The sequence below is a fragment of the Cryptomeria japonica genome, chromosome 9 (assembly GCF_030272615.1).
Source record: "Cryptomeria japonica chromosome 9, Sugi_1.0, whole genome shotgun sequence".
In the NCBI taxonomy this organism is placed as follows: Eukaryota; Viridiplantae; Streptophyta; class Pinopsida; order Cupressales; family Cupressaceae; genus Cryptomeria; species Cryptomeria japonica.
Genome location: NC_081413.1, coordinates 436,547,564 through 436,573,484, shown reverse-complemented (window position 1 = coordinate 436,573,484; position 25,921 = coordinate 436,547,564). Strand labels below are relative to the sequence as shown.

At 37.4% G+C, this 25,921-nt stretch overlaps 1 protein-coding gene across 1 annotated transcript in view; it reads left to right on the top strand.

Moving 5' to 3' along the window:
- LOC131037956 (zeaxanthin epoxidase, chloroplastic) overlaps nt 1–25,921 on the top strand; it is a 101,784-nt gene that overhangs the window by 61,957 nt on the left and 13,906 nt on the right. Inside the window, exons 4-6 of the mRNA XM_057970223.2 lie at nt 11,974–12,056; nt 12,184–12,420; nt 13,791–13,926. Of these exons, the coding sequence (XP_057826206.1) occupies nt 11,974–12,056; nt 12,184–12,420; nt 13,791–13,926 (456 nt within the window). The remainder of the gene's footprint in view (nt 1–11,973; nt 12,057–12,183; nt 12,421–13,790; nt 13,927–25,921) is intronic.

Below are 25,921 nucleotides of genomic sequence, written 5' to 3'. Positions count from 1 at the left end.
ATCAACTTCCTCCTCTTTCCTCAACAAAGCACCATAACTAATAAAATCCCTCTGAAGGAGATAACTGTACAATCAACCTTGAGTTGTCCAATCAGGTGATGAGGAGTCCGAGAATGTTGGCTCTCCTGTAACTGTACAAACTCAAAATCTACATTGTGGAAAGAAGTTGTATCTGTATCCTGTACCTCTCTGTAGTCAACATCGTGTATGCACTCGGCCATGGATACAACCTCATCCAAAGTACTGCTGCTCTGTGCCTCTGAGAACACCACATCCGTCAATGATGATACTACTGAAAATGCACTGTCATCACTCTCTTCTGCATCCCATGTGTCTGCACAACCCACTGGCTCACGATCCTGGGGTCCAGTGCTACTAAAAGAACATACTGGGCTGGATTCTAAGGTCTGATCTATAAAATCAGAATCATCATGATATGAGTTCTCAACATTCAAACCATCATTGGTACCTGAATTTTGAATACCTTCATGTGACAGCCCATTGGCACCATCTTGTACAAGTGTAGACATTGATACCTCAAGCTGATGCAAAGGTAACTCACTGCTGTCATGAAAATCAGAATTGCTAACCTCTAAATCAGTTGCCTCTTGGGAAATCCCCTGCACGGAAGGTGAGGACAATTCATTATCCAAAGCTGTCCTAATGTCTCCTTGAGTTGAATCCACATGTCTAACAAAACCATCACATAAATTCTTGTCCCACTCATCGGAACTTGAGGGCACCAAAACATTCTTATGTAGAGGTATATTACCCCTAAATGAAAGTTCTCTATCCATTCCTGATTCCTGAACCGTTGATTCTTCTTTCCTTCTTTGCCATTGATCTGAACTTGTAGCTACCAAGTTATGTTCGTTTGCTCCGGGTACACCCATAAATTGTGTGAAGGAAAGGAGCTCACGTATCATCTTAGGAAGAGAACAATACTGATGATAGCTGCTCATAACTGTATCATTAAATATCTTGGCAGGAGGCATCCTACTTTTACGTGTTGGAGAAGATGAAACTTTTGAGTGCCCAATTTTAGTTCTAGCCATGGTATTTACCTGTAATTAAACTGATATCCCAACGGATCCCGGAGGTCGAAATAAAGTTTGTTCTCAACAATTTTGGGACTTTGGCCAACGTATTGTCTTACCAGCTGTCAACCGTAAGCATAAATGTGTAGGCTGACAACTACCCAGTTGCTGATATGAATTATCAAAACCTTTTATCAAATACCCAGATGCTGGAATGAATTATCAACTTTTTATCTAGTACCCAGATGTGACAATTTCTCATAAACCCTACAGGCTGGCAAGATGTAGGCTCTGATACCACTGAAAGATCCCTGATGGATCCCCTTGTTGATCTGCTGTAATTTTTAAAATAATAAACTATATTTTCCTGTGATTTTGCTGATGGTCTTACAGAATAGAGAGAAGTTGCAGAATGTTTGGTTTCTTTTTGTATTTTTTTGAATATATAAGCAAGTAATGAATAAAGAACAACAAATAAGGAAGGAAGTTGAAACAAGTAAGAACATTCAATTAAATCAGAATTGATACAAATCGTACCAGGCAGATTTCTGATTTATAATATCCAGATTATTCCCTACGCACTGGGGATGTGCTTACATCCAATAATGGTACCAATTGAAGGGTAGATGATGAACACAAACCAAGAACACCAGCTATGGCTGAATGAAAGTCTTCACCACTTCCAACGTAAAGTGTACCTGCTGTAATGGTGGCATCAAGCTGAAACAATCACGCCCCAGTTGGGAAATTCAACCACCCTGCTGAAACCCTCACCAAGCAATCTGAATCTCCACAAGGAATAGCGCATACACTCTGACCAATAATGCCAATGCCAAAAGAATCCACTGCCAATCAATAGCTGAGAGCTACGTCCCAGCTAGTACCAATCATGGGGTTTGCGTCCCAGATTGAAGAATTGCTCTACCAGAGCAATATCGCACCAAACAAGTTTTCACTATGTAAAAGATAATGAGAAATTAGGTTTCCTTCTCCTTATATCTCTTTCCTTCCAAATCGAACCCTAAAGATATATGAAAAGTGTGCTTTAATATAAAGTCATATTTCCCAATATTGGGCACCCAAGTATAGAAAAAACACCACTTTTTCAATATAAAATAACTCCAAGCGCCAAAAGGACCCTAACAAGTGAAAACCATTTAGAAAAGTTCAAGACCTTTCCAACGAGCTATAACACATGGGCATACGAATCCAGATGAAGCCAAAAACCCCTTATTACTCCGAAATGGCTATAGACATAGCCTTATTTAAAATATTAAAACGCTAACTTAGGAAATATTTAAATATATTGAAAATATAACCCAAATGGCTACAGAAAGCTCAAAACACACCAAAAGCCTGAAACTGAACCTGTCACCTGTCTGTGACTGATGTTGGAAATCATGGATCAACTGACAGTCTCATCCCTAAAATCTAGGGATGCTCCTAGAAACTAGGAAACACACCCAAATCTCCTGAAACTGAAACCATCTGAAAGGTCATGAATAACCTCACGATTGGCAACTGTCACGACCTCCTAAATTTTAGGGATATCCCCTAAAATCTAGGAACTGCTCCAAACTGCCTGTAAAGCCAAAATCCAGTCACTATATGCACTGAATGAGTCCCAATCAACCTTTGCTAGCCTACGAGACTCCAATGATAGGCCAACTACGTCCCCTTTCTAGAGTGGACATCAGAGGCGGAGGAGTTGGCCTATCATTGGAGTCTCGTAGGCTAGCAGAGGTTGATTGGGACTCATTCAGTGCATATAGTGACTGGATTTTGGCTTTACAGGTAGTTTGGAGCCAGTTTGGAGCAGTTCCTAGATTTTAGGGGATATCCCTAAAATTTAGGAGGTCGTGACAGTTGTCAATCGTGAGGTTATTAATGACCTTTCAGATGGTTTCAGTTTCAAGAGATTTTGGTGTGTTTTCTAGTTTCTAGGAGCATCCCTAGATTTTAGGGATGAGACTGCCAGTTGATCCATGATTTCCAACATCAGTCATAGATAGGTGACAGGTTCAGTTTCAGGCTTTTGGTGTGTTTCGAGCTTTCTGTAGCTATTTGGGTTATATTTTTAATATAAACAACACCAACCGTCCAACGTGATGTTGGAGAACTGTTCCTCCCTGTAACTAGAGACACACCAAGAACAGTTGTCAGGATTTTGAGGAAAAAATCGGCAAACCCTCCAAATTATTGTAGATGAGCAAGATGCCCGAAAATAGACCGCAAACAAGAGACTAGTGCAGATGTTCGCACAACAACTCCAAGTGCGACTAAAAATAGACTGCAGCAAAGTACAATTTTTGAGGAAAAAATCATAAACCCTCCCATGATTTTTTTTCAAGGACAAAAAATATTTAAAATCCCAGAGACTTTTTTTTAAGGGAAAAAAATATTAAAACCCATCAGAATTTTTTTCAGGTTAAAAAATATTAAAAACCGAAACAAACATCGATGCCCATAAGCCATCTTCACGCTTTTCGAGGCACGAAAAACAAGGTAGTGAGAAGATGCTAAGTGCACAAAACTTGATTGCCTTCCAACATCAAGTTGGTCAATGACACCATCTTGCACGTTTCCCAATGCACGGAAAACAAAAAAACTAAGAGGTGCTGGTACAGAATTCAAAAAATTCGAATCCCAATGCGTTCAGAGGCAGATGCAGGTACATACTTCAAAAGATGAAGTACGACGGGCACGAGTTTCAAGAAAAAAATTTCGGCTGACCCAGAAAAATCCGAAGACAACTCAGAAATCCTTGCGAAAAACCCAGAAAAAATCTGTTGTCGGAATCTAGATCCGTTGGCTCGAAAATTGAGGCACAAAAATCGAGGCACCCAAAAAAATATGACGATGACCTAGTTGAGATCTCGAAAAACCCACCACGAATCTGTGGTCAAAATTTTTTTTCGACTGAATCTGGAGGGTCAAAACCCTAGCCGTAAATACAGATTTCCGTCCAAAAATGGTAGAAAAAAAAATCTGTAGGCGGGAAAAAAACGCGTCATGTGGTTGTGCGAAATGTAGGAGAGACGGGTCGCGGGAGAGGGCAGAAAATAGCCAGAAAACCCTAGTAGCTGCAGCCAAAACAAACTGCCAAAGTGGCAATTTCGAATAAACAAAGAAATTTTTCAAAAAGAAACTGTTAAAAATTCATGACGAATTTTTAATTGAAAAAATTATTTCGAAAATAACCAAGGCTCTGATACCATAATACAGATGCAAAAGCATATGGATTTCAAAGAATCGATGTTGTTCAATTAATCAAGGAGACAAAGCTCCTTTAAATAGAGTTACAAAGACGATGTTTCTAAAAGAAACAATTGTTAACTAGAGGCGAAATTAGAAACAACTTAAATGACCATTAATAACACAAAGAAAAAGATATTATTCTAATAGGTCATACCGCCATACTGTTGTTGAAATCTCTATCCCCTGTTGGATAAGCGGAAGGGGTTGGCTTGCTGCCCAACATTGTAATTTCCAGTTGATTATTGAATCTAACGATCCCCTTGTCACCGTATGCTCTCACCTTCCCACACTGGGCTCTTGGTGATTAGAAAGTGGAAGGATTACTTTCAGCAGTGTTTTGATTATCATTTCTAACCCTAACGGGTTCTTGTGGTGTTTGAAAACTGAAAAATTTGAAAAATAAAAAGTAAGGGGATATTTCATCTCCATCTTCATTGAGGAAATATCTTCCCTAATCTTAGTGATTTCATGCTTTATGTCATTAAGAGAAATCTCCTCAATCTCTATATCATCCTAAATATTTTCCAAATGTGATAGGATTTTTTTGCCTCATGTAGCAAGCCTTGCCATGATAGGGGAAAATAATTTTGCAATAAATCACACAAAACAAATCTAATCAATCTAAAGTTTTTACTATAACTTACTAGGGCCTAGATCTCACTTCCAGAAAAATCTCCTAGATTTTTCCTAATTTGTAGCCTTGGGAGTGAATTTGGTGGGAACTCTTTTGCAACTAATCACACGAAACAAATCCTAGATATCACTTCCCTGAAATAGTTTGCAAATTTCATTGGTTTGTAGCCTTGGGAGTGAATTTGGTGGAAACCCAAGTTTTTTTATTAACTTATTTTACCTCCAAATAATGATTGTAAGTGGATAAAGTTGTGTTTGTTTAACCCTCCATAATTTAGAAAAATATCGGTGATTTACAACCATGGGAGTGAATTTTGTGGAAACTCTTTTTTCTTTCAATAACTCCTTGCATTATGCTCCAAATGCCCTCAAAATCTATATTGTAGGAGCATTAATATGGCCTTGAAAACTTTTTTAAAATCAATAATATTTTTGCCAAAATTAGAGAGATGCACTTCCCAAAATGACCTCCAAGATAAAAAATGCTTTGTTCCTTGTCTTCACAATGCCAAGATCATGCTTTGATCCCACTTGTAATGAAACAACTTGCAAAATAGAAGAATATAATAGGACATATGCTACAAATATTTGATAATAATATGCCACTTTGAGGGGGATACCTACAATAGTCTTCAATAAGAACACATACTCAAAATGACAATGATGAAGGGCCACTCCACCCTACAACAACAACAAAACAATAAATCAAGAAAGGCAAGAGGAAATACTTGATATTTATTATTCCAATGGAATAAAGAAATAAATTATTCCAAACTCTACAAAATATTTGCCAAATTGGCTTTACAAATATGCAAGCTAGAGCTACAAGCCTTCCTACTTATGCTTTGCATTGAAGGAGTCAACTCTAAATGCCTAAACCTCTATCCCAAGCCCCTATTTATATTTCTCTTATGCCTCTTGCAATTCTCATGCCCCCCTCTAAGAGAGCAAAACATGGCAATCAAGAAATGAAACACATAGCCAATAGATGACCTTTCAACTTCCCCAAGAGGCCACCTAAAGAGGTGTCTTCTCAATTTTCCAAGTGGGTGCCTAAAAAGGTATCATTTCCCATTTTTATGTATCCATTCAATAAATATGAGTGCATGACTCTTCCACTTGTTCCCACGTCAAGAAGAGTATTTCTATGATTCTAGCATGATAAATGATAGAAAAAGGTGTCCCTTCTTGAAAATCACAATTGCCTTTACACAAGCCACAAATATTAAATATTCTCAACCCCATATGCCCCCTTGGGCACTTTCCTAGGTACATGGAGACCCACAGATGGTTGCATTTATTTTTATTCACCTAAACTTAAATTTAGAATAACAATATTTTTGGACAATGCAGGATTGCCCTATACCCCTAGATGCTTCATCAGGCACTTGGGGTAGGAAATTTTTTTCACCTAACTTTAACTAATATTTAGAATAACAATATTTTTGGACGATGCAGGATTGCCCTACACCCTTGGATGCTTCTTCATTAGGCACTTGGGGTAGGATTTTTTTTTGATCTTGGTCTCAAAAAATAGAGTTGGATGGTAGAGCCACCCTCTTAGATTGTCTACAATCTTCAATGAACTCCATCACTGTAATAGGTATCTCCAACTAGTTCTTCTTTCTCCACTTCCAACACCTAGCCAGAATAAGCATCCTCCTCCTCAAACTTTGCTCCACACTAATCTTCCTCAATGTGGAATTTGTTCCACCATCATCTGACCTCTTTATCCAAAGCAACTCTTACTCTTCTCTAATCTTGTGGGATCCAACCCACCATAGTTTGGCCACCTCCTCCAAAATGCATCTGCACTAAACTCTGCAATATCATACAAATCTTTCTCTACATGCCAATCAATAATAACAAAATCCATTAAACCATCTCATCTATATGCAAATCATCTTTCTTAAATTCAATAAGAAAATATTTTACCTTCTCATCACTTGTTGCAACTTCATCCTTGTTCTCTTCTTTCATGCTTTCAACAGGACAAGCAATTGTATCATCTCTTTTACTTACAATCAATGCATTCCACTCTACTTCTACTGCTGCAATATCCTTCCCTATTCCCACATCCTTAAATAAATCAACCTCAACAAAACATTCATAAAAGTTCACTTTCTGCTGAAACTTTTGCTCCACCTGCAATTAATTCATCCCATTATCTTTCAATCTATATTAGTAAATCATCTTTTTCACGTTCATCTATGTCCTCTAAAGGATTCTCTTTTGTTGATACCTCATTATTCTCACATCCATAACAATACTAAGTAAAATTCAATTTTACCATAGTTTCATCCACTATTGCAACTCCTTTACTTTCACTTATCATTTCACTCAAACACAAATCAGCTTTAGTTTCAATCTCATCAGAATTTGAAAATCCTCTTTTCCTTATTGCTGCAACATACTGTTTAGCTTCCTCATATCCATCTATTCCATTCAAATGAAAATCAGAATCACCAATTAACTCACAAATTGCAAGTTTTACCTCTTCATTTACTACTGCAACTTTGTTATCCTCTTCTTTTATGTTCTTTATTGCACTCAACTCTTTTGTTTCTGCTGCAACCTCTATAATTTCATCCTTCATGTCTTCCAATAGACATCCCTAAGCTTCAGGTTCATCAATTTTTCCGTCCTCATCCTCTTCTTCTTCCTTTGTGTCACATGCATGACACTTTGCTACTTCTTTCCTCTTTCCTGTGTTCAAAAAATCATTAGGAAAAAAATCGAAATTATCATCCTCTTATCTGATGAAGGGCTCTTCTCCTTTTCAATTCTGCTTCTATTTCTTTCACCTGCTACTGCAACTTTATAAATTCATCTCTTTTTTTATTTCTTATTCTCTCTCTCATTTTCTCAAGCACAGTATAACTCAGAACCTAGCCGATAACAAATGCCATTTTCCTCTTTATCTTTTTCGACGTTAACTTCTGAAATCATCAACATGATCAGATCCTAGTGCAAACTACCTCACGTTTGGTGATCTATTTACCCACTCAGGAAAACTTGCACCATAACTTCTCTATGTAGCTCCTCTTGCAACTTGCTCATACATCTTCAACAAACTCAAATACATCTATCCTCTACCCAACAAAGATTTTTGAAAGACACACCTCTCTCTTCCTCTACCCACTCTCTCTTAGTGGAGGAACTATGTGCATCTTCTACCCATTCTCAACCTCTATTGGAGGACAACAAAAATATCATACACTCCACCTACAAATATTGGTGCCAGATTGCCTCCCATTCAGCACTTTGTCTGCATGCTCAAGAAATCCTGCTTTGATACCACTGATGAAGGGCCACTCCACCCTACAAGAGCAAGACAACAATAACATAAGAAATGCAGGAGAAAATACTTGATATTTATTACTCCAAAGGAATAAAGAAATACAATATGGGGACTCCTCTAACACACCCAAACACGTGCTTTTTTACACTAGATGAGTGTTACTCCACCCAAAATTCATTCATAGCATAACAAAGAGAATAACACATATTTGCAAGAAACAAATTTCCTTCTATTTCAAATGTAGTAGGGTGCCTCCCTTCAATTAGTCTTCCATTTGCTAGATATGTTGTTGTAGTGTCCTTCACAACTTGGATGAGAAGATCAAAGCAATGGGTGACATATGGGCTTCAAAAAGTAGAAGGGTGCCTCACCTCAAGGAGTCTCCCAGCTTCCACATATGCTGTTGCATTTTATGTCACAACTTGGACTGCATTCTCCAGACACCTCATTATCACTTCATCTAACAATATTGATTAGGGTCTTGACAATATTTGTCTTTATTGGACGTATCAATGGACTTAAAGAACACCAAATATCCACCTAAAGCCACAAGGAAGTTAATGCATTGACCATTGACTCCTAATAGGGGTTCACAACATTGAATGATATGCTATTGTAGTACCAAACAATCAAATTCAATTATGTAGCTTAGAAAAAAAGTTGTGCATTAGGAGTATGAAAAAGGAATAAAGAACCCCTATGGCTATGATTGTAAGCCCAGATATAACTTTTTGTAGTGGAAGAGATTTGTATCTATGGACTAGTGCTGGAGCCCACTACATCAGTCTTTGACCCCAAAGGAAATTTCATCATAGTTGCCATTTCCTCAGTTGTCCTCTTCTTTTCCATTCTCTTCCTTTCATACGATCCAAGAAGAGCATTAAACTCTTGTGTAACTAAAGCACCATTGAATTACATAGATGCACATCTTGTCTAGGCATATGTGCAAGTTGATATTTGAGCCAGTTGATGCCTCCTCTCTTTGCAACCCACAATAGTTGGACACCACCATTCCTATCTCTATATTTGGTGTGCAATACTTCCTATTAGAGTCCCCAACCTTGCCAAATCTTAGGTCACTTGTCAATGCCATATCTATATTAGAAAATTGAAACCCTATTAGAAAAGGAAAAAAATAAATATCGTAAATCCTAACTCTTAGACAAAGACATTATAGAAAAAAAAGAAGTAATGTTAAGACCCTAGATTTGCTAGAATGTAAGAGGAACAAAAGGAAAAGAAAAACAAAAACTAAAATCAGAAAATAAAAACAAAGAGTTGCATACCTTTCAGATGCTGTAAATAAATTTGTTGAATCAGTCCACAATCACTTGGAATCAGTTAGAATCACCTGAAAATCAAAAAATTCTTATCAGAGAAGCAAAGGTCAAAAGATGAAGGAGAAAATACAAAAACTGAGGGGTTTTTGATACTTTTCTGCCTTTGACTGTCACTATGTGCCACTAGATGAGTAATTTGCGCTGATTCATCTAGTTTTACAAGTTTCCCAGGGAGTTAATTGCCAAACACCTCTCCTGCAACTTATTAGAGAGTTTTACTTAACCATTTTGGGTGTTCAATAATGCTTCTGGATATAACTGTGTTCAGAATTTTTGAAATCAAAGTTTCAGATTGCACTCCATGATCAATCATCAGGAAGCAGAGAGCAAGGGGAGAAATTTACTGATTTTTTAATCTATGATATTAAGCATTAGTGAGTAAGCACAATAACAGAGACTTCTCTTTTTGTCAAAGATGATTCACCTTCTTGGTTGAAAAAAATAAAAGAAGAAACTGGATGAAATCATAAGATATATGGGTATCCCATTTGATATTCAATTAGAACATAAGTGTGGAATAGCTAATAACTTTTACTATCTGCAAAAATCACGACTATCAACATGGCTCCAGCTTTCCTTGAAGAAAGGGAGCGGTGAAAGGAGTTTCTCTGGTGGCATGGGATATTTGCAGTATCCCAAAAGCTAATGGAAAGCTGGCCATCATTGTTTTAAATATCAAAGGTGCATTGATGACAGTAATTGGTTAGCTCCAAGTCAACTTCTAATCTGCTGCCAATTCCTAACAAAGTGTGGAATAGCTAATAACTTTTACTAACTGGAAAAATCACGACTATCAACATGGCTCCAGCTTTCTTTGAAGCAAGAGAGCGCTGAAAGGAGTTTCTCTGGTGGCATGGGATCAAGGTTGCATGGGTACGGGGGTACTCGGAGACGTTGGAGACTGGTACCAGTACCGGTACGCCTATTTTTTCAAAATAGGAGACGGGGGTACTTGGAGACGCCAAATGTTTTTAAAATATAATTTAATAATTAATAGAAAATCTGAAAATATAATGACATTGAACTTTCAAAACAAGAATTAACATTCACTTTGAAGTTTAAGTACACAAATGTGAAATGAGTCAAATCAAAATGTCTCTCAGAAATCTTTCTACTAGGAGAGAGCCAAAAGTTAATTTTTCTAGCCTTTGCAAGATACATTTTGTCTCTCAGAAATCTTTAAACTTGTGCAACTTACATGTTTCTTTCTGTCCTATAAGATGCATTCTCCTCCTTTCAAATCCCCCAAGAACAATATTAATTAAGAATTTGCTTGAGAGGAAAGATTCACAAGAAAATTTTGAAAAATATATTAATTAATAACCTACTTAAGAATAAAAATTTACATCAAATTTTAGAAATTTTCATTTGAATTCAACTGATGCGAGAAGATAAAAGAAAAGGTATTATATCCCGACTTGTCTTTGCAGCTAAGTTTTAGATCAATTTAGAGAAAGTGAGAAGAATCTAGACTAATTTTGTTCTAATCCACAAGATCTGTGTTATTGGAAAATATTTCTTGAAACATTATATACCTTTATAGCATATGTCAACAATGTTAAGAGAGAATATTGTCTATTTCTTATTTAGTATACTTCTAAAAGAAGTTATCATAATTGTTTTTTGTAGATGGTCAATGAGGGTTTACTAGATCCTCGGTCCACATAACAGATATGAGCCTGGTCCCTGGGTATGCACAGCGTGTACTTTTTTCTGCATTAACACAACCGTAGCTTGCTCATTAGTTCCCACAGGGGATTGAATCTAGATCTTTATTGTGGTAACTCTTTATCTTTACCACTTAATTATGCTAGCTGGGTATAGTTATTATAACAATTGCAAAACACATTATGTGCCATCTACAGCAGCCAACATGTCTCTAGAAAGCAGGAATGGCCTCTTTGGAGATGTATAATGTGGATCAAGTAGGCCTTGTGTCAATATGACAAGCATTAATGTATAAAATTAAAACTAGACAGTAATTGAGAACAATGCACGCTTGTTTTGAGGTCCCATAGCAATTGGTCTTGATGTCTGTTCCTCCAATCTGAAGCATTGTTTCGTGATATTATTGAGTAATGAAAGCCTTGGAGCTATAAGGTAAATGCAAAATTACTAGAGACCATGATATTTTCCAGGATTGCCATTGTCAAGCGTCTTGTGGTTAATAGTGTGAGGAATAAAGCATATCAAAATGATAACGCTGAATGCTGTGATGTTAAGCATTTAGATTTTCCTTTTTTCTTCAATCAACCATATCCACATTTTTCTCAAAAGAAGTTTCTCATGGGTTCATTATTATTTTCTATTACCGTAGCATTTAATTTCTCCAAATGGCTAGTAGAAGGCAATCTTTAAAGGTCACACTCATTCTAATAAAGATGTGCATTGTGCTCTTTTTCAGGGTTGTTAAAGGTCTTGGAATGGGTGAGATCTGTGTGCGTTTCCAGGAAGATGGAAAGATCAATTGTATCTTGGTTAATGCAGGTATATGAAAATCTCCTTTTGATGCATTGAAATGAAAAGATTTATTTAAAGGTTTAATTTTAAATGAGAAAGCATGCTCCATTCTTGATAAACATGTGTGATATTGATGAAACATATTTATATACAGGAGATTATACAATATGGATATTGAGAATGGCTGAGAGGAAAAGTCAGCTATCTGATACAAATCTGAGTTCTAAGGCCCGAGCTTTAATGCAGTTAAATAAGTACAAAGGATGGGAAGAGCTTAGAGAAACCATCATACAAACTCCAGAAGAGTTGATACTAGAAAGAAAGCTTATGGATAGACTGCCTTTGAATTGTTGGAGTGATTTGGATGGACGTGTTCTTCTAATTGGTGATGGTAACAAACTGTGATTCCCAATCTTATATAACTTATTGATGCAACACCTTTATTTCGAAGTTATCTTTTTAATATTAATAGAGCATCAGCTGAGTCTTCTTTGTGTTTTCTCATATTGTTCATGTTGGGGTTATGCTTTATAATCTGGGTTGTCAAATTTCTTCCATTCTTACCAACTCATAGCCAGACAGCCAATCAATTCTGCATTGTGCAGCAAGAGAGAGAGAGAGAGAAAGAGAGAGAGAGAGCAATGGGACTGGAAATCTGACAATGACACAGTGTATGATGATCTAGAAAATGATTATTTGCCAATGCAAAAAAACAGCTGCAGATACAGATGCTCTTTAAAACTGACCTACCAAAATATTAGCTCCTAACACACTCAATGATTTTTTAACATACTTATCGTCACAATTTAGCAGTATATAGTTCTCCTTCAACATGGTGTGACTGTTCAAATAATATCCAACAATATCCTATTTTAAAGCATAATACAATCTATACTCATTTATAAGAAGTTTAGCAGTGATTTGAAATGCTTTATGAAGAGGACTAGGATATTGTTTCTCTTGCCTCTTCATTTCAACTCCCAACCTCTTAATTTGTTATTATAGAGGCTGTGGGGGGAGATATTAGACCACATTGTTTCCCTACTTCTTTTCCCATTCACAGTCTTTGGACTCTGTTCATATAGCTTTTTTATCAAAAAAAAAATTCTTTTCTTTTATTATACTAAAAACTACGCAGCTCATACTTGTGTCTTATAAATTTCTTCAATTTTTTACTTGATTATGCCCATATAGGACACTGTGACTCTTTTCTGTACTTTGTTTGAGAAGGGTGATTATTCCATCTTTTAGGCCCAGATGGCACGCCCCTCTTGGAGACTATGCAAGATCTATTTCTAACCATCCCTATTAAACTAAAAAATGGTGTACATCATGGGAGGCTTCAAACAGTTTAAAAGTAAATCCCTTTCCTCTTTATAATCAATATGTGTTAGGCATATAATGCCCCTTTGAGAAATCACTCTGCTAAATTTTTTTTTTTCTACTGTAGGGAAAATGAATTGTAAGGTTTTATTCCAGTCATCATGCAGGATTTTTTAAATGTATACTGAATAATAATATTATGCAACTTTAACCAAAATCTATCTAGACATTGTCATCAATATTCAGAGGTTAGAACTATGTAGAAGTAAAGAATTACTACCATGGATAAGATTATCATTTTCAGGTATAACAGGCATGACATCCTTGAGTCTTCAAAATAATGAATTTAGTTGTTCACTCTATTTCATGGAATTCATTTTTGTAACTAGTTTCCAGATATCCTTTACAAAATTGACCTTGGAATTTTTCGTTACTCAGCGGCACATGCCCAGTTCATTGGATCTGGACAAGGAGCAAGAACAGCATATGAAGATTCTCACCAGTTGTCGATTTTTCTTGAGGAGGCTAGCCACTCATTTTTCTCAAAGGAAAGTATTAAGACTGCAGTTAGAAGGTGAGTGTCCAGTTTATTTTAGCTGGATGATACATTGGTGTGCCATGTCACTCTAGGGTATGGTATTATTTGGTAACTATGAGAAATAAATGGGGTCTCTTATGTTTTTCACACTAGCTGAAGGAGAATTGTTGAATATGATCCTTATATATCTTCAGTCATGCCTAGTCACATAATGTGCAGCTAATTAATAAATATATTTCACAACCTCAAATAGTCTACATCTTCAATTTGAAATTAGACCATTTACATTCAGATTTCCTCAAATAGTTGTCTGGCATGTTCATGGTTAGTAAAATGTTTGAATCTAAATTCCAATATAACTGTGATGACAGATTGATCTTCCTATCCTTGAAAGACAATCTCAAGCACAATTGTTAAAAAGTTAGCATGCCAATGGCGAAAGAGGCTGGGGGGTGAAAATCACAAATCTGTTGATTATGTGTACTATTCCTCTCATTAACAGATGCTTAAAAGTGTGTGCTTGAAGCCTTGAAGTGTGGACCCTTGCCTTGAAAATATTACCTACATATATGAGAGAAAAAATGTCAGTGAGAATCTGGGATTACTACTTATGGAGATCATCTGGAGATGATTTATAACATACAGTAACTAAAAATGCCTGTGGAAGTTTTCATTCATTATTATACTCTAATTCTCTCTTCTGCAAAATACATGATAAAATTAGAAGTTAAGCAAAATAGGCATAAATATACATGATAAAATATATAACCGAATCTGATAAATTGTTGCCACAAATAAAGATTTCCTTTATGAGAGGATGACTTCCGAAAAAAGCATTTGAACTCTTCTTTCTACAAAATATGTTCAATTAAGCTCCATTAAGTGTTATCTGTCATCAAATGAAAAGGTTTTACTTTTTCCTACAGAAGTCAAAGGGTATAAAACTATATCATCCATTTATTTAGGGTATAAATTAATGTTATATAGGTCACAAATTATGTTTCATACATGCAAATTTATTTAAGACAAATGCACTAAAATTGGTGTTTCCATATATGTCAATATCTTGGTTGGAATGGTAAATCCATCGTAGTAGTCTAGAATGCCTTGCTGTGACAGTAAGCTTCTGTCATGGCCTCCTAATGCAATTCAGTCCTTAAAATTATATTCCAATTTGCTCAGCTCTGATTCAGCTTCTATTTACATGTCCAATATCTAACTTTTTAGGGTTAAGGAGATTGACATCCTCTGTGATTGCAATTGATAGTGAACCTTCAGTTGAGCTTCTTCTTAATCAATGAAGGATTTTCCTTAATGGAATGGCTAGTTTTCATCACAAAATTCCTTTCTCATAAGGGGATTTAGATTGCCTATTATGAATTTGAATATGTGAGATGTTAGTTCCTTGTTAATTTGAGCTATGTTTGCTGGTATTATAACACACTCCTGAATATCATTTGACTTCATTCTTTATCAAGACGTAAATTTCAAAAAATCTTTTTAGCATAAGCAATGTTTGAATGAATAAGCTTGAATATTCTAGAGCTCTAGAGCCATCACCCTTATGCCACTGAATCTAAATATCCAATGTCACTGTTATGTATTAATTACAAATTCCAATTAGTTATTTTGTTTGTAGTCCATCTAGTGGAACTTGTTGCTGATGCCACAGCTTGAACCCATATTCTACAAATAATTCAACCACTCCTAAAAGTTCTCTTCCAATATTCTTTATCTCTATTTGCTTAATTTTTAATAAATTCTTATGCAATCTTTATAAAACTAAATCCATGACTAGGTTAACTTAAAAGACTACTGTAAAAGTTTTAAAAAACAGGATCCAAAACATTAACACTATAAACAAGACTTAAAAGCCTTCAATATTCTTGAAGTAGCTTAGACTAGAGTTAAGTGTACCAAAACTTCCATGATTCAATAAGATCAATATAAGATCTTTTAATTTTGCAAATCAGACTCGTTAGATAGCTCATGTTTCTGTCATTACACAGTAATTATTCATCTAAAAACTGAACTGGGGAAGCTGTATCGTCAGTTCTGAACACAACAGCTATCTGATCTTTAAACTTCATTTCCTGATTGTTATTAGTAAGCTGTCACAAAACAGGTTGTGGTGCATGGATTTTGTTGGTAGTCTTAATTTGTAAAAGTTTTCTGGAGCCAATTGTGTAGAACTCTACATGGCTGGTTACAGAAGCCTTTTATAAAACAGATTGAATAATATCATTCGCAGTAGAAATCTTATATTTAAACTGCACAGGCTTCCTGTCATATTGGTGAACTGCACTCTCTTTGTATTATTAGTACTAGTAGGTTGAGATGAAATAGGTTGAATGTTATTTTGAAGAAGCGAGAAGATTTATGGTGCAATAACAGGTGGAGAAAGTTCCCTAGGTGAGGATAACAACCCTCAGCAGAAGGTTCAGGCAGATATTCAACCAATCCCAAAAGCTCTCTTCCTATGTTCTGTAATGTCCCTTTCCTGAACTACCATGTAATTTGTCCTAAATTCACAAATCCAAATGAAACAAGGAACATAATATAGTTAGAGATATAATCTTTACTCATAAATAAGATGAGATAAGTCTGCATTGGAAACCTGCAACCAAGCTAGATAATAATATAGATATAATCCATGTAATACATCCATTTCTAGGGTTAAGAAAAGATATAACACATAAATCTAAATGATTATGTTGGGGTTCAATCATAACAAGGGTAGAGTTGGGAGACATGATAAGGTGCCCCGAATACCCCCTACCCTAGGCCCAAGGGCGGAAACTCCGTCCCCCTTGGCCTCACGTGGTCCTTAACCATTCACATGAGGTGGTGTACCTAGTGAGGCATGTATGCTGTTCCCCCTCCTTTCACTCCCTTTCCTACCCTAGCACAATTGATTATTGTAGGTATATAGTGTTTCATATATTATCAAGTGCATAGACATATGTCTATTATAGGTAACAATTCATGCATCTATTAGATATATATACATCCACCCAGATATAATTATCATAAACACATAGATGTATTGAGAAATTAATTCTGCATACCACAAGAATTTGATATGTTACTATTTAATCAGATCTTCTCTTGAGCTTATTGAGTTGCTTTCCTTGATTGATGGTTTGTTGTTGAATGATTGATATTAGAATAAGTGATTGATTCAACGAATGTTGATTTGATATAGTGATGCTTGAATGATGAATTGATTGATTTGATAGATTGATTTCTGATTTCAAGATGTGAATTGATGATTGACAATGTTTTGATTGCTTGTTTAACCACTTTGTTGAATTGATCTTTGCTAATTGATAGGTTGTTTGATTTGACCTTTGCTGATTCATAGATTGCTTAGATTTCTTGATGCATTGATGAGTGATTATGTATTGAGCTTTTTCTTGGAGTAAGCCCCCCTTTATACTTTATAGGTGAAAGGGTTATAACCTTTCAAAAGATTTGAGTCACCACTTTTCATTTCCGCCTTTGAGGAATTATTCTCGAAATTGATCTCCCTTGGATGTCCTTCTCGAATGAAACCTTCTCCTTTATATATCTCCCAATGTGAGGAAGAGCCATATCTCTTCACCATGTCTACCCTTTGCAATAGTCACAACCTTTCACAATTACCTCCCTTCAAAAGAATCACAACCCTTCATCATGTCTCTCCTTTGAATGCATCACTTCCTTATTTTCTTCTGTAATGTCCCCTTTTCCGCTCTAGTTTGTTTTGGGGTTTGTTGGCCAATCCCGAGATCCCTTGGTCAATCAGAGGCAAAATTAGGGTTTGTTTTGGTGGCTTGCATGTTGGAGTTTTACAATTCTGATTTTGGATTCCTTCTGGGTTTTCAGAGAGCTTCGTGATGATGTGACATGCAACTGAATCCAAAGACTTTTCCAAACTTACTACTTTTAGTAAGTGAGGGCGAAGACAACTTATTTTTCTGGGTTTTTCTGGGTTTTCAAAGAGCCTCACGATGGTGTGACATGCAAACGAATTTGAAGACTTTTCCGGACTTACTATTTTTAGTAAGTTACGACAGTTGCTCAGAATGTGGTAAAAATCACTTTGGAAACACTTACTATTTTTAGCAGTGTGCTATTTATAGTAAGTACTATTTTTGGCAGTGCTATTTTTGGCAGGTTGTTGTAGTCCAGTTCAGAAGTTATGGTAGGCAGTGCAGTTTTCAGGACTACAACCTTCAAATTATTTTGAGCAGTATTCGGTATATAACAATTAAAGTATTTTTTAATACTTTCCCCTTGGCCTAGGCGTAACTGGTGTATGACATAAAGGGGGTCGATTTGATATTTAATCTATCAACTTATAGCCTAAGTCTGGATGCCCATGGAGGTATTTTTGATTCAAAGGGATTATGACTTTACATTATATTCTATATTTGCTTAAGCAAGAAATACATTGTTGCTAAATAAAATATTTAAGAGTCATTTCCCTAAGTTGATGTTGAGCGCTCACTTTATATATTATGGGCATTTTTTAATAAAGTGACTCATCTATGCACTTGGGCGTGTTATCACTATTTTGATTATTGGGTGATTTTTGTTCTTTAATCTGCTAAAATCTGCAAAATGGTGCGTAGTTTCTTCATTCTGCTTCTGAGGGTTATTGGTCGGTTTAGGGTTTTTGCAATTCACCTTTTCCATCTTGAAATCCTTGCGTTTTGTTTTATTGTTAGTTTTTCCACTTAGGTGGAAGGGTCAGTCCGTCGTGAGAAGAGGTCCCCCCTTTAAGTTTTGCCTTAGGCGGGTCATTAATAATGTTTTTAATTTATTGCCTTCTCCTAAGTTTTCATTTCTCTGTCGGGCTTCATAAAGATCGTGCAAGTTCTAGTTGATCCAACGATGCGCACGGTCTTGCAAAGGGAAGTAACCCGGTGTTTACCTTTCGCGAAGTAGCGAAAGATTGGTGGGCCCGACAGGTAAGCTAAAGAACGAGTTAAGGATCATGCATCTTGTTCATGATCCGACGGATGGCGCTGTCTCACAAAGGGAAGATGCATGAGGTTTATGCTTCGCGAAAGGATGGCGGGCCCCAAAGGTAAGCGGATCCCTTGGTTAAAGATCAAACATTTTTGACAAGATCTAGCGGCGGTCGGCGCTATTTCGCATGGCAAAGATGCGCGAAGTTTACCTTTCGTGAAGTAGCGAAAAGGCAATGGGCCCAACGAAAGGGTGGCTTGCAAGATAAAGAAAGTGCATCTCCGAGAAGATCCAAAGGTGCGTGTTGTTTCGCAGCCCAAAGTAACGTGAAATTTACTCTTCGCGAAGCAGCGAAAAGTTACGTGGCGGATGAGGTGGCAATACAGCTGGATGACCGACTGTTGTAAAAGGTGATCAGTCAATGGGACATGTGGCTCCAATTAGATTTCAGGATCAGTTTGTTCAAAAAGGGGGAGGTGTTGATGAAATGCATGGTACGGTGAAACACGTGGCAGTTCGGATGTGGCTACTGTCAGATCGCTTGGACAAATCAGTGATAGCCACGTGGAAGATACTTAAAGGGAGTTTGCAGACGAGTGAATTTGCTAGGAGGGCCCACTTCGAAGACTAAAGACCGATCAACTTGAAGTTGATCGAGTGCCTCGCGTTGTTTCGCATGGTGAAGATGCGAGATGGTTACCGTTCGCGAAGCAGCGAAGAACCACTAGCGGTGGCGGTCATGGTTAGTTGAATAGACAAGCGGTCACCGTGAAGAATAACGGTCGAGCAGATAGTGGATGATCCAACGGTTAGCGCTATTTCGCATGGAAAAGATGCAAGATTTTTATCCTTCGCGAAGCAACGAAAGGAAGGCGGGGCCCATTTCTAAGCAGGATGACTTAGGTAAGGTAAAGAACGTGCAAATCTTTCAGGATCCGATGGATGGCACTGTTTCGCAATGAAAAGATGTGAGGTTTTTATCTTTCGCGAAGCAGCGAAAAGGCAAGACACTTAGAAAATTCTTTGTGATCCGTTGGAGCCATTATTCGAATTCAATTACGAATTGATTGTCGAAGCATGTGGCTTAATGTTTCTATTCAATGCTCAGTTGCCGTAATAAGCTTCACATCAGCTGAAACCTTGGCGTCATTTCGAAGAGTCTTGCAGAGGAACCGGTGCACAGAGCGAATTTCTTCAAGCAAACGAGTAAGTTTCTGCATATTGCTTGACAGTTATAGTTTGAATTGGTATCGCTGGGTGCTTGAATTCTCAGAAGTCTGTCTAAGTTTTAATTGAAATAACTGTAATTCCAAGATGGCACCACGAAGAGATTTCACAGGGAAGGTAAATTATCAAAAGAGAGCTATTTGTGATGACTTTTTAGAGCAATTAACTATGTCTACTAATGCCGCAGCTAAGATGAAAGAATTCGTGCCCAAAGCTCCCCGCCTGAGAATTGGCGACAGTTTGTATGACAAAGGGAATTGGCTAAGGGATTCTCAGATAGGAATATCAGGTTTGGGACTCTTCAAAGTGGGATTTGGCTAGAGAAATTTGTAATGTCCCCTTCTCATTATGCTCTTTTAGTGGTCCATTAGCCTATTCCTGAGACCCGTAGGCTAGGTGGAATGAAGAATGAGGGTCTGGCATTGATGAAACATGGACTTACTATTTTTAGTAAGCCAGGGGATGACCATTCTGGTGTTACTGTCCTACTGAGTTCTCCATGTTTTGCCTCTGGACGCGATGATCTTACTTTTCTGAGCATTAATTCTTGACTTACTATTTTTAGTAAGTGGCGGTTTGGCACAATTCTATTTCTGGCAGTAGACAGGGTTCTGATTCTGCAGCAGTTTGGTGGTTGTCCCAACTCAGTTTCATCCTAGCAGTGTTAATAATCAGTACCAGAGCCATATGCGAAATAATTGAATATTAATTCCTTATCCTAAGGTTAATATTTAATTAATTTGATTATTGACGACTGATTTATTATAAATGGGGATTAATGCCTATTTTTCCTAAGTTCTTGGCAAATTCATTTTTATTAGAGAGATATCGAAATATTGAGGAAGATGTTATGTTTTTTTTATAACTTATCTCTAATTTCGCCAAAAGTGGTTAACGTGGGTCCAAGTCTTGGGCGTGGGGTTTGACTCTTTCATTGGGCGCTACATTGGGTCCACATGAAGATGAAATGCGATGCAAATGGGAAGTGGAATTTGCATTTGAATTTGAATGGTGAGAAGTTATAAATAAGAGCCTTGGGCTCTCATTTGGGATATCTTGAAAATTTGTAATGTTATGTTGCCGGATTGGCGACAGAACTTGAGGCTTTGGAGTGCGTCTCCCTAGTGCTACCCGGTTTCGTACTTGAAATACAGTACCTAGCTGTGCATTGTATTCTTCTACATTCTTAGAGTTTGCCATAGACATTTTGGTGTTGAAGTGATTCTGGAAACTTGCTGGGTTCGCCTGTGGCTGAAGCACATTTTTGCTCACACCTCTCTGCTGGAGCGATTGACAGTTATGGGTATCATTCCTATCTTCCTTCCCAGCACTGGCGATAAACTTTGTAAGTTTATAGCATGTTTGTTTAAGTTTTGAATTTATTATGCCAAATCGAAATTCCTAGGCTAGGCGTGGATTTTCTGCCTTGCATTGGGATGCATGCAAATTAAATAAGGGTCTGTCTGGGGTGTTGTTTTGATCGGTTGCCATTGCATATGATGTACGGTGGGTTTGGGACTGGTTTGAGCTGATTTGGATGTAAAATGAGGGAGTTATGAATATTTTGGCATTTCTCTAGGCTGCTGGTCTGTGTTTCCAGCCTGCAGATTGGTTGTAACAGAAATTTATATCTTTATTGTAGAAATTTGCATTACTCTCCTTCTATCATTTCTATTATTGTAAGGTTAGGTAGTAGTACTACTAACCAGTTCTATCTTTGTAATTCTCATCCCGTTGAATAAGTGGAAGAGGCTGGCTTGCCGCCTGATATGCAACAAATTTGTAATTTTCAGTCCTCCCACTGAATAAGTGGTCGAGTGATAAGTAATGCTATGGTCCTCCCGTTGAAATATGCGGTGGAGTGATTGTTTAATGTAATGTCCTCCCGCTGGAATATGCGGTAGAGTGATTGTTTAATGTAATGTCCTCCCGCTGAAATACGCGGTAGAGTGATTGTACTTCAATTCCTTGTGGTTTCTCCTTGGTCGGTTTACCGCCAAGAGTCTGGTTTCTATCCTGCTGGATAAGCAGAAGGGGCTGGCTTGCCGCCCATGCATTGTAATTTTTAGTTTGATTATTGCTGCTGACGATCCCCAGAACACCGTATGCTCTCACCCTCCCAGTCTGGGCTCTCGGTGAACAAAAGGTGGAAGGGTTCCCTTTCAGTTGTTTGGGTTTATTTCTCTAACCTTAACAGGTTACTTGTTGTGGATGCATTGTTATTGGCCTAAAAACAAAAAAAAATTTAGTGGGATATTACAAAATTCCCTTGCTCCAATGAATAGTGTATGGGAGTTAGATGTTGGAAAGCTCATAGTCCCTGGAGTTTTCATGGATGTGGACCTGTTAACCCAGATTGCAAATAACTATGACCTTGTTGCCAGATGTGTGAGAAATGTAAATGGGGGGTCATTAATTGAAATAAATGATGATGAGTTCAGGAGAGTTTTCGGGCTTAGTGAAGTATCAAATTACTTAGAGCCCATCAATTTTGAAACATTAGCAAAGGTGTATGAGGCTCAGAGAGATCACCTCAGAAGTGGCCCTCTGAAAGAATTTTTTGTCAAAATAGGAGGACTGACTGTTGTAGGCCCTAGCACCATGGAACCCTTCTCTTTAAATCTATTTACTTTGAGGGCTAAAGGAATGTATTGGTCCCTATGTCAGATTCTTGGGGAAGATGCTGAAACAACTATGCCAACCCACTATATGCTCATGATAGCACAGATTTTGAATCCGTCTCTGGCAGTAACTTTTGATTTTTCACCTTATCTCACTGATACCATTCATGTGGGATTGATGGGGATAAAAAATGCTAAGGTAGACAGACCTTTGGGTGGTATTCTCTTCTTATGCACATGTTTTTATTCAAAGGTGCTGAATATTTTGCTAATGAAATGGAGCTGATTAAGGAAAAGGATAGTGAGGAGATGCCCGTTCAATTGTGGAGCACAATTTTGTCTTGGGATAGAGAAGATGCGAGTTACTTGAAGTTTGATAGATGTTTTGCATCTAGGCTTAGGATCCTCTTGTGCCCACAGAACCCTAGGATTCCTAAAACTCTCCTTGAATTCCTTAGGCCTAAGGAATTTGCTCAAGATATTAAGATTGTGCATAATTGGGGTGACATATATTTGTACCATGTCTCTACTGTGTTCAGAGTTTATGGTTTCAGAGGAACTCCATATTTGCTCTCCTATCAAGTCCCATTGAAGATAGGAATTGCAGAGGTCTTAAGGCAAATCGGAGGTTTGCAAGAAGTAGAATTAACAAATAGGGGGAAAGGAACAATTTTCCCAACTGTCACCATTGCACATCAATTTGTAATCACCAAGGGTGGTTGGACACATTTTGATGATTTCTTTGAACCCTACAGGTTGTCTACTGCAGTGCCCAGATTTGCTGATCCGGAGGATTTCTTTAATGGCATGTTCAAGAAGAGAGCTGTATGTAAAGGTAGAGCACACCAGTTCCATTTTCCTGAAGATTTGATCAGAAATGAATTCAATCTAGATGAACAGGAATTGAGAAAAGAAAAATGGATAGCATATAAAAGGGCTCTGGATTTTATCCACCAATTTGATAGTGGTTATGATCCTTTGTCTAGTTTTACTCCCTTTGAGGAAAAGGCTAAATTCTTGATACTTTATTTTGAAGACTTAATGCAAACCTTAAAGGAGAAGAGGGAAGCTATATTGAAAAATGACCCTGAAAAGGCTAAGTTGGTTCTAGCTAAGCCTGCCTTTGCCAAGGCCATCCCTCCAAGTGAATATGTGATGCACAAGAGGCCAAAATACAATGTGCTAATGCCAGTCAGGGATGAGCCTTCTATTTCAAAAGGGAAAAGAGCAATAGAAGATGTAGTTGAAATCCAAGATTCCCCTAAAAGGCAAAGGGTGGGAAAAGAGGTACAAACAGGTGAGCTTTTATATTCTCCATCCCAATCCCCAATCCATGTGGGAGATGAACATGCAGTGTTTGAGCAATTGTTGCAGCTAGGAAGTCTTGGGGAGATTGCCTATACTTATGAAGAAGTACAAGAGGGAATGCCTGAAGAACCACCAAATGCTGAAATGAACTTGACTGTAGAGGAGTTTAAAGGCAAAGAGTTAGACCCTGTCATCAAACAGGCCAGTGAGGAATTTTTGGCTGATAATAATTTTGTTACAATAGGATCTTTCATGTAATTTGTTTGGAGGCAAAATATGGAACAATTTAAAGCAAAATGTGAGAAGAAGAAAAGTGAACATCCCCACAAAGATACATCTGTAGTGGAAGAAGAAGTGAAACAAGAAATGTTGATAGAATTCAAAGCCATTACTCCTGAGCAGGGGAGAGAAATAGTAGCAAAAGCTGGTGTATTAATTCTTCTTGAGTGGGATATAGCAAATGCATTAGTGCTTGAAGCAGTAAGGAAAGAAACAAAACCCTTGGAAGGAGTGACATTTAGCAAGAACCATGCTGCTTTGGTCATGTGGTCTCTAAGGAGGGATGAGAGAGGAAAGAGGAAGGACACCTCAGAGTCTAGCTATCTTGGATGTATGATTGTGAAGAGAGTGCAGGACACAGGGGTAGTAGAGGCTGCTAGCACAGTTTTGGAATCAACAAAATTCAGTGTGGCAGTAGCTGAGAAGGAAGCCAAGGAAAAAGTTGATCTCTAGGTAAAACTGGAGATAATTCTAAAAGGTTATAATGAGGCCAAAGTGGAGATAGCCCACAGGGATAGTATCATTGCCAAATTGAAAAATCAATTAGTAGGGCAATGCCAGAGAGGTGAATCTTCTACCTTAATGATTGCCTCTTCTCCAGCAAAACCTCCATCCACCAGTCCAATCATTGAATTTCCCCCTTCTCCTATGACTTCTGGTTTTCAATCAACTGAGACCATACAAGATGAAGTGGAAAAGTTCAAGCAGGCTCAGGCCCTGTTTGCAAGTAAGTACGAGGAAAAGGTCAGAGGCACAATTTTGAAGTTCGCTGACACAATAGGGGGCTTCTATTGTGCATATATATATGCAGAGAATTTTGAACATGCTGATAGGTTTAAAGGAGGATAAGGTTGTTCTAGAGCCAATTTTGAATAAGTGGATGCCTAGGGAGGTGGAATTGGAATTCATGTGTTCATCCCATGAAGAAGCAAATGTTGATGCCACTATTAAATCCACCTGTGAGTTAGTGAAAGGCATGACCAGGTTGGTAGAAGGAAGAGCTGGTCTAGAAAGAAAGGCAAATCTGTACAGAAAGGAATATGCTGACCAGAAATTTGAAATATTTCCTAGAGGTTTTGTCAGCACAAGTGAGTTAAAAGATGAAAAGGTATGGCTAGATGAGCTAGGACACAAATTGTCTCAACGGATAAATGAAGTCATCAATTCAGATGACGCATCTTTATTTATTCGGACAATTGAGGAAATTGAGAAGATGAAGTCACATTATGGTTTTTTGGAGACAGAGGTTAAGCAATTAAGAAACACATGGAAAAGATTGAATAAGTTGAAAAAGAAAATTGTTAACTTCTCCTGCCCTGGTGATGACGTGTTCCAAGAGTGGAAAAACAAATATGCGGTGCAAGAAGCGGAGGTTCAAGAATAGATAGCTGATGCTGCAGCGGTATAACAAACTTCAAAGCCGTTAGGAATGGAAATGATTGTAACTTCTTTTCAGTGGGAATCATGGTTGTAACAAACTTTTCCTAGGGAAGTCCGAAGCTTGTTTGCATCCATATCATTATAAATGGATACCAGGACTCGAGGAAAGGATATCACAAGAACTTGTAAAAAAACTCTGCCAAAATTAATATACAGTCTTCTGGTTTTTCAAAAAGATCTTGAGTTATGTATGATTTTTG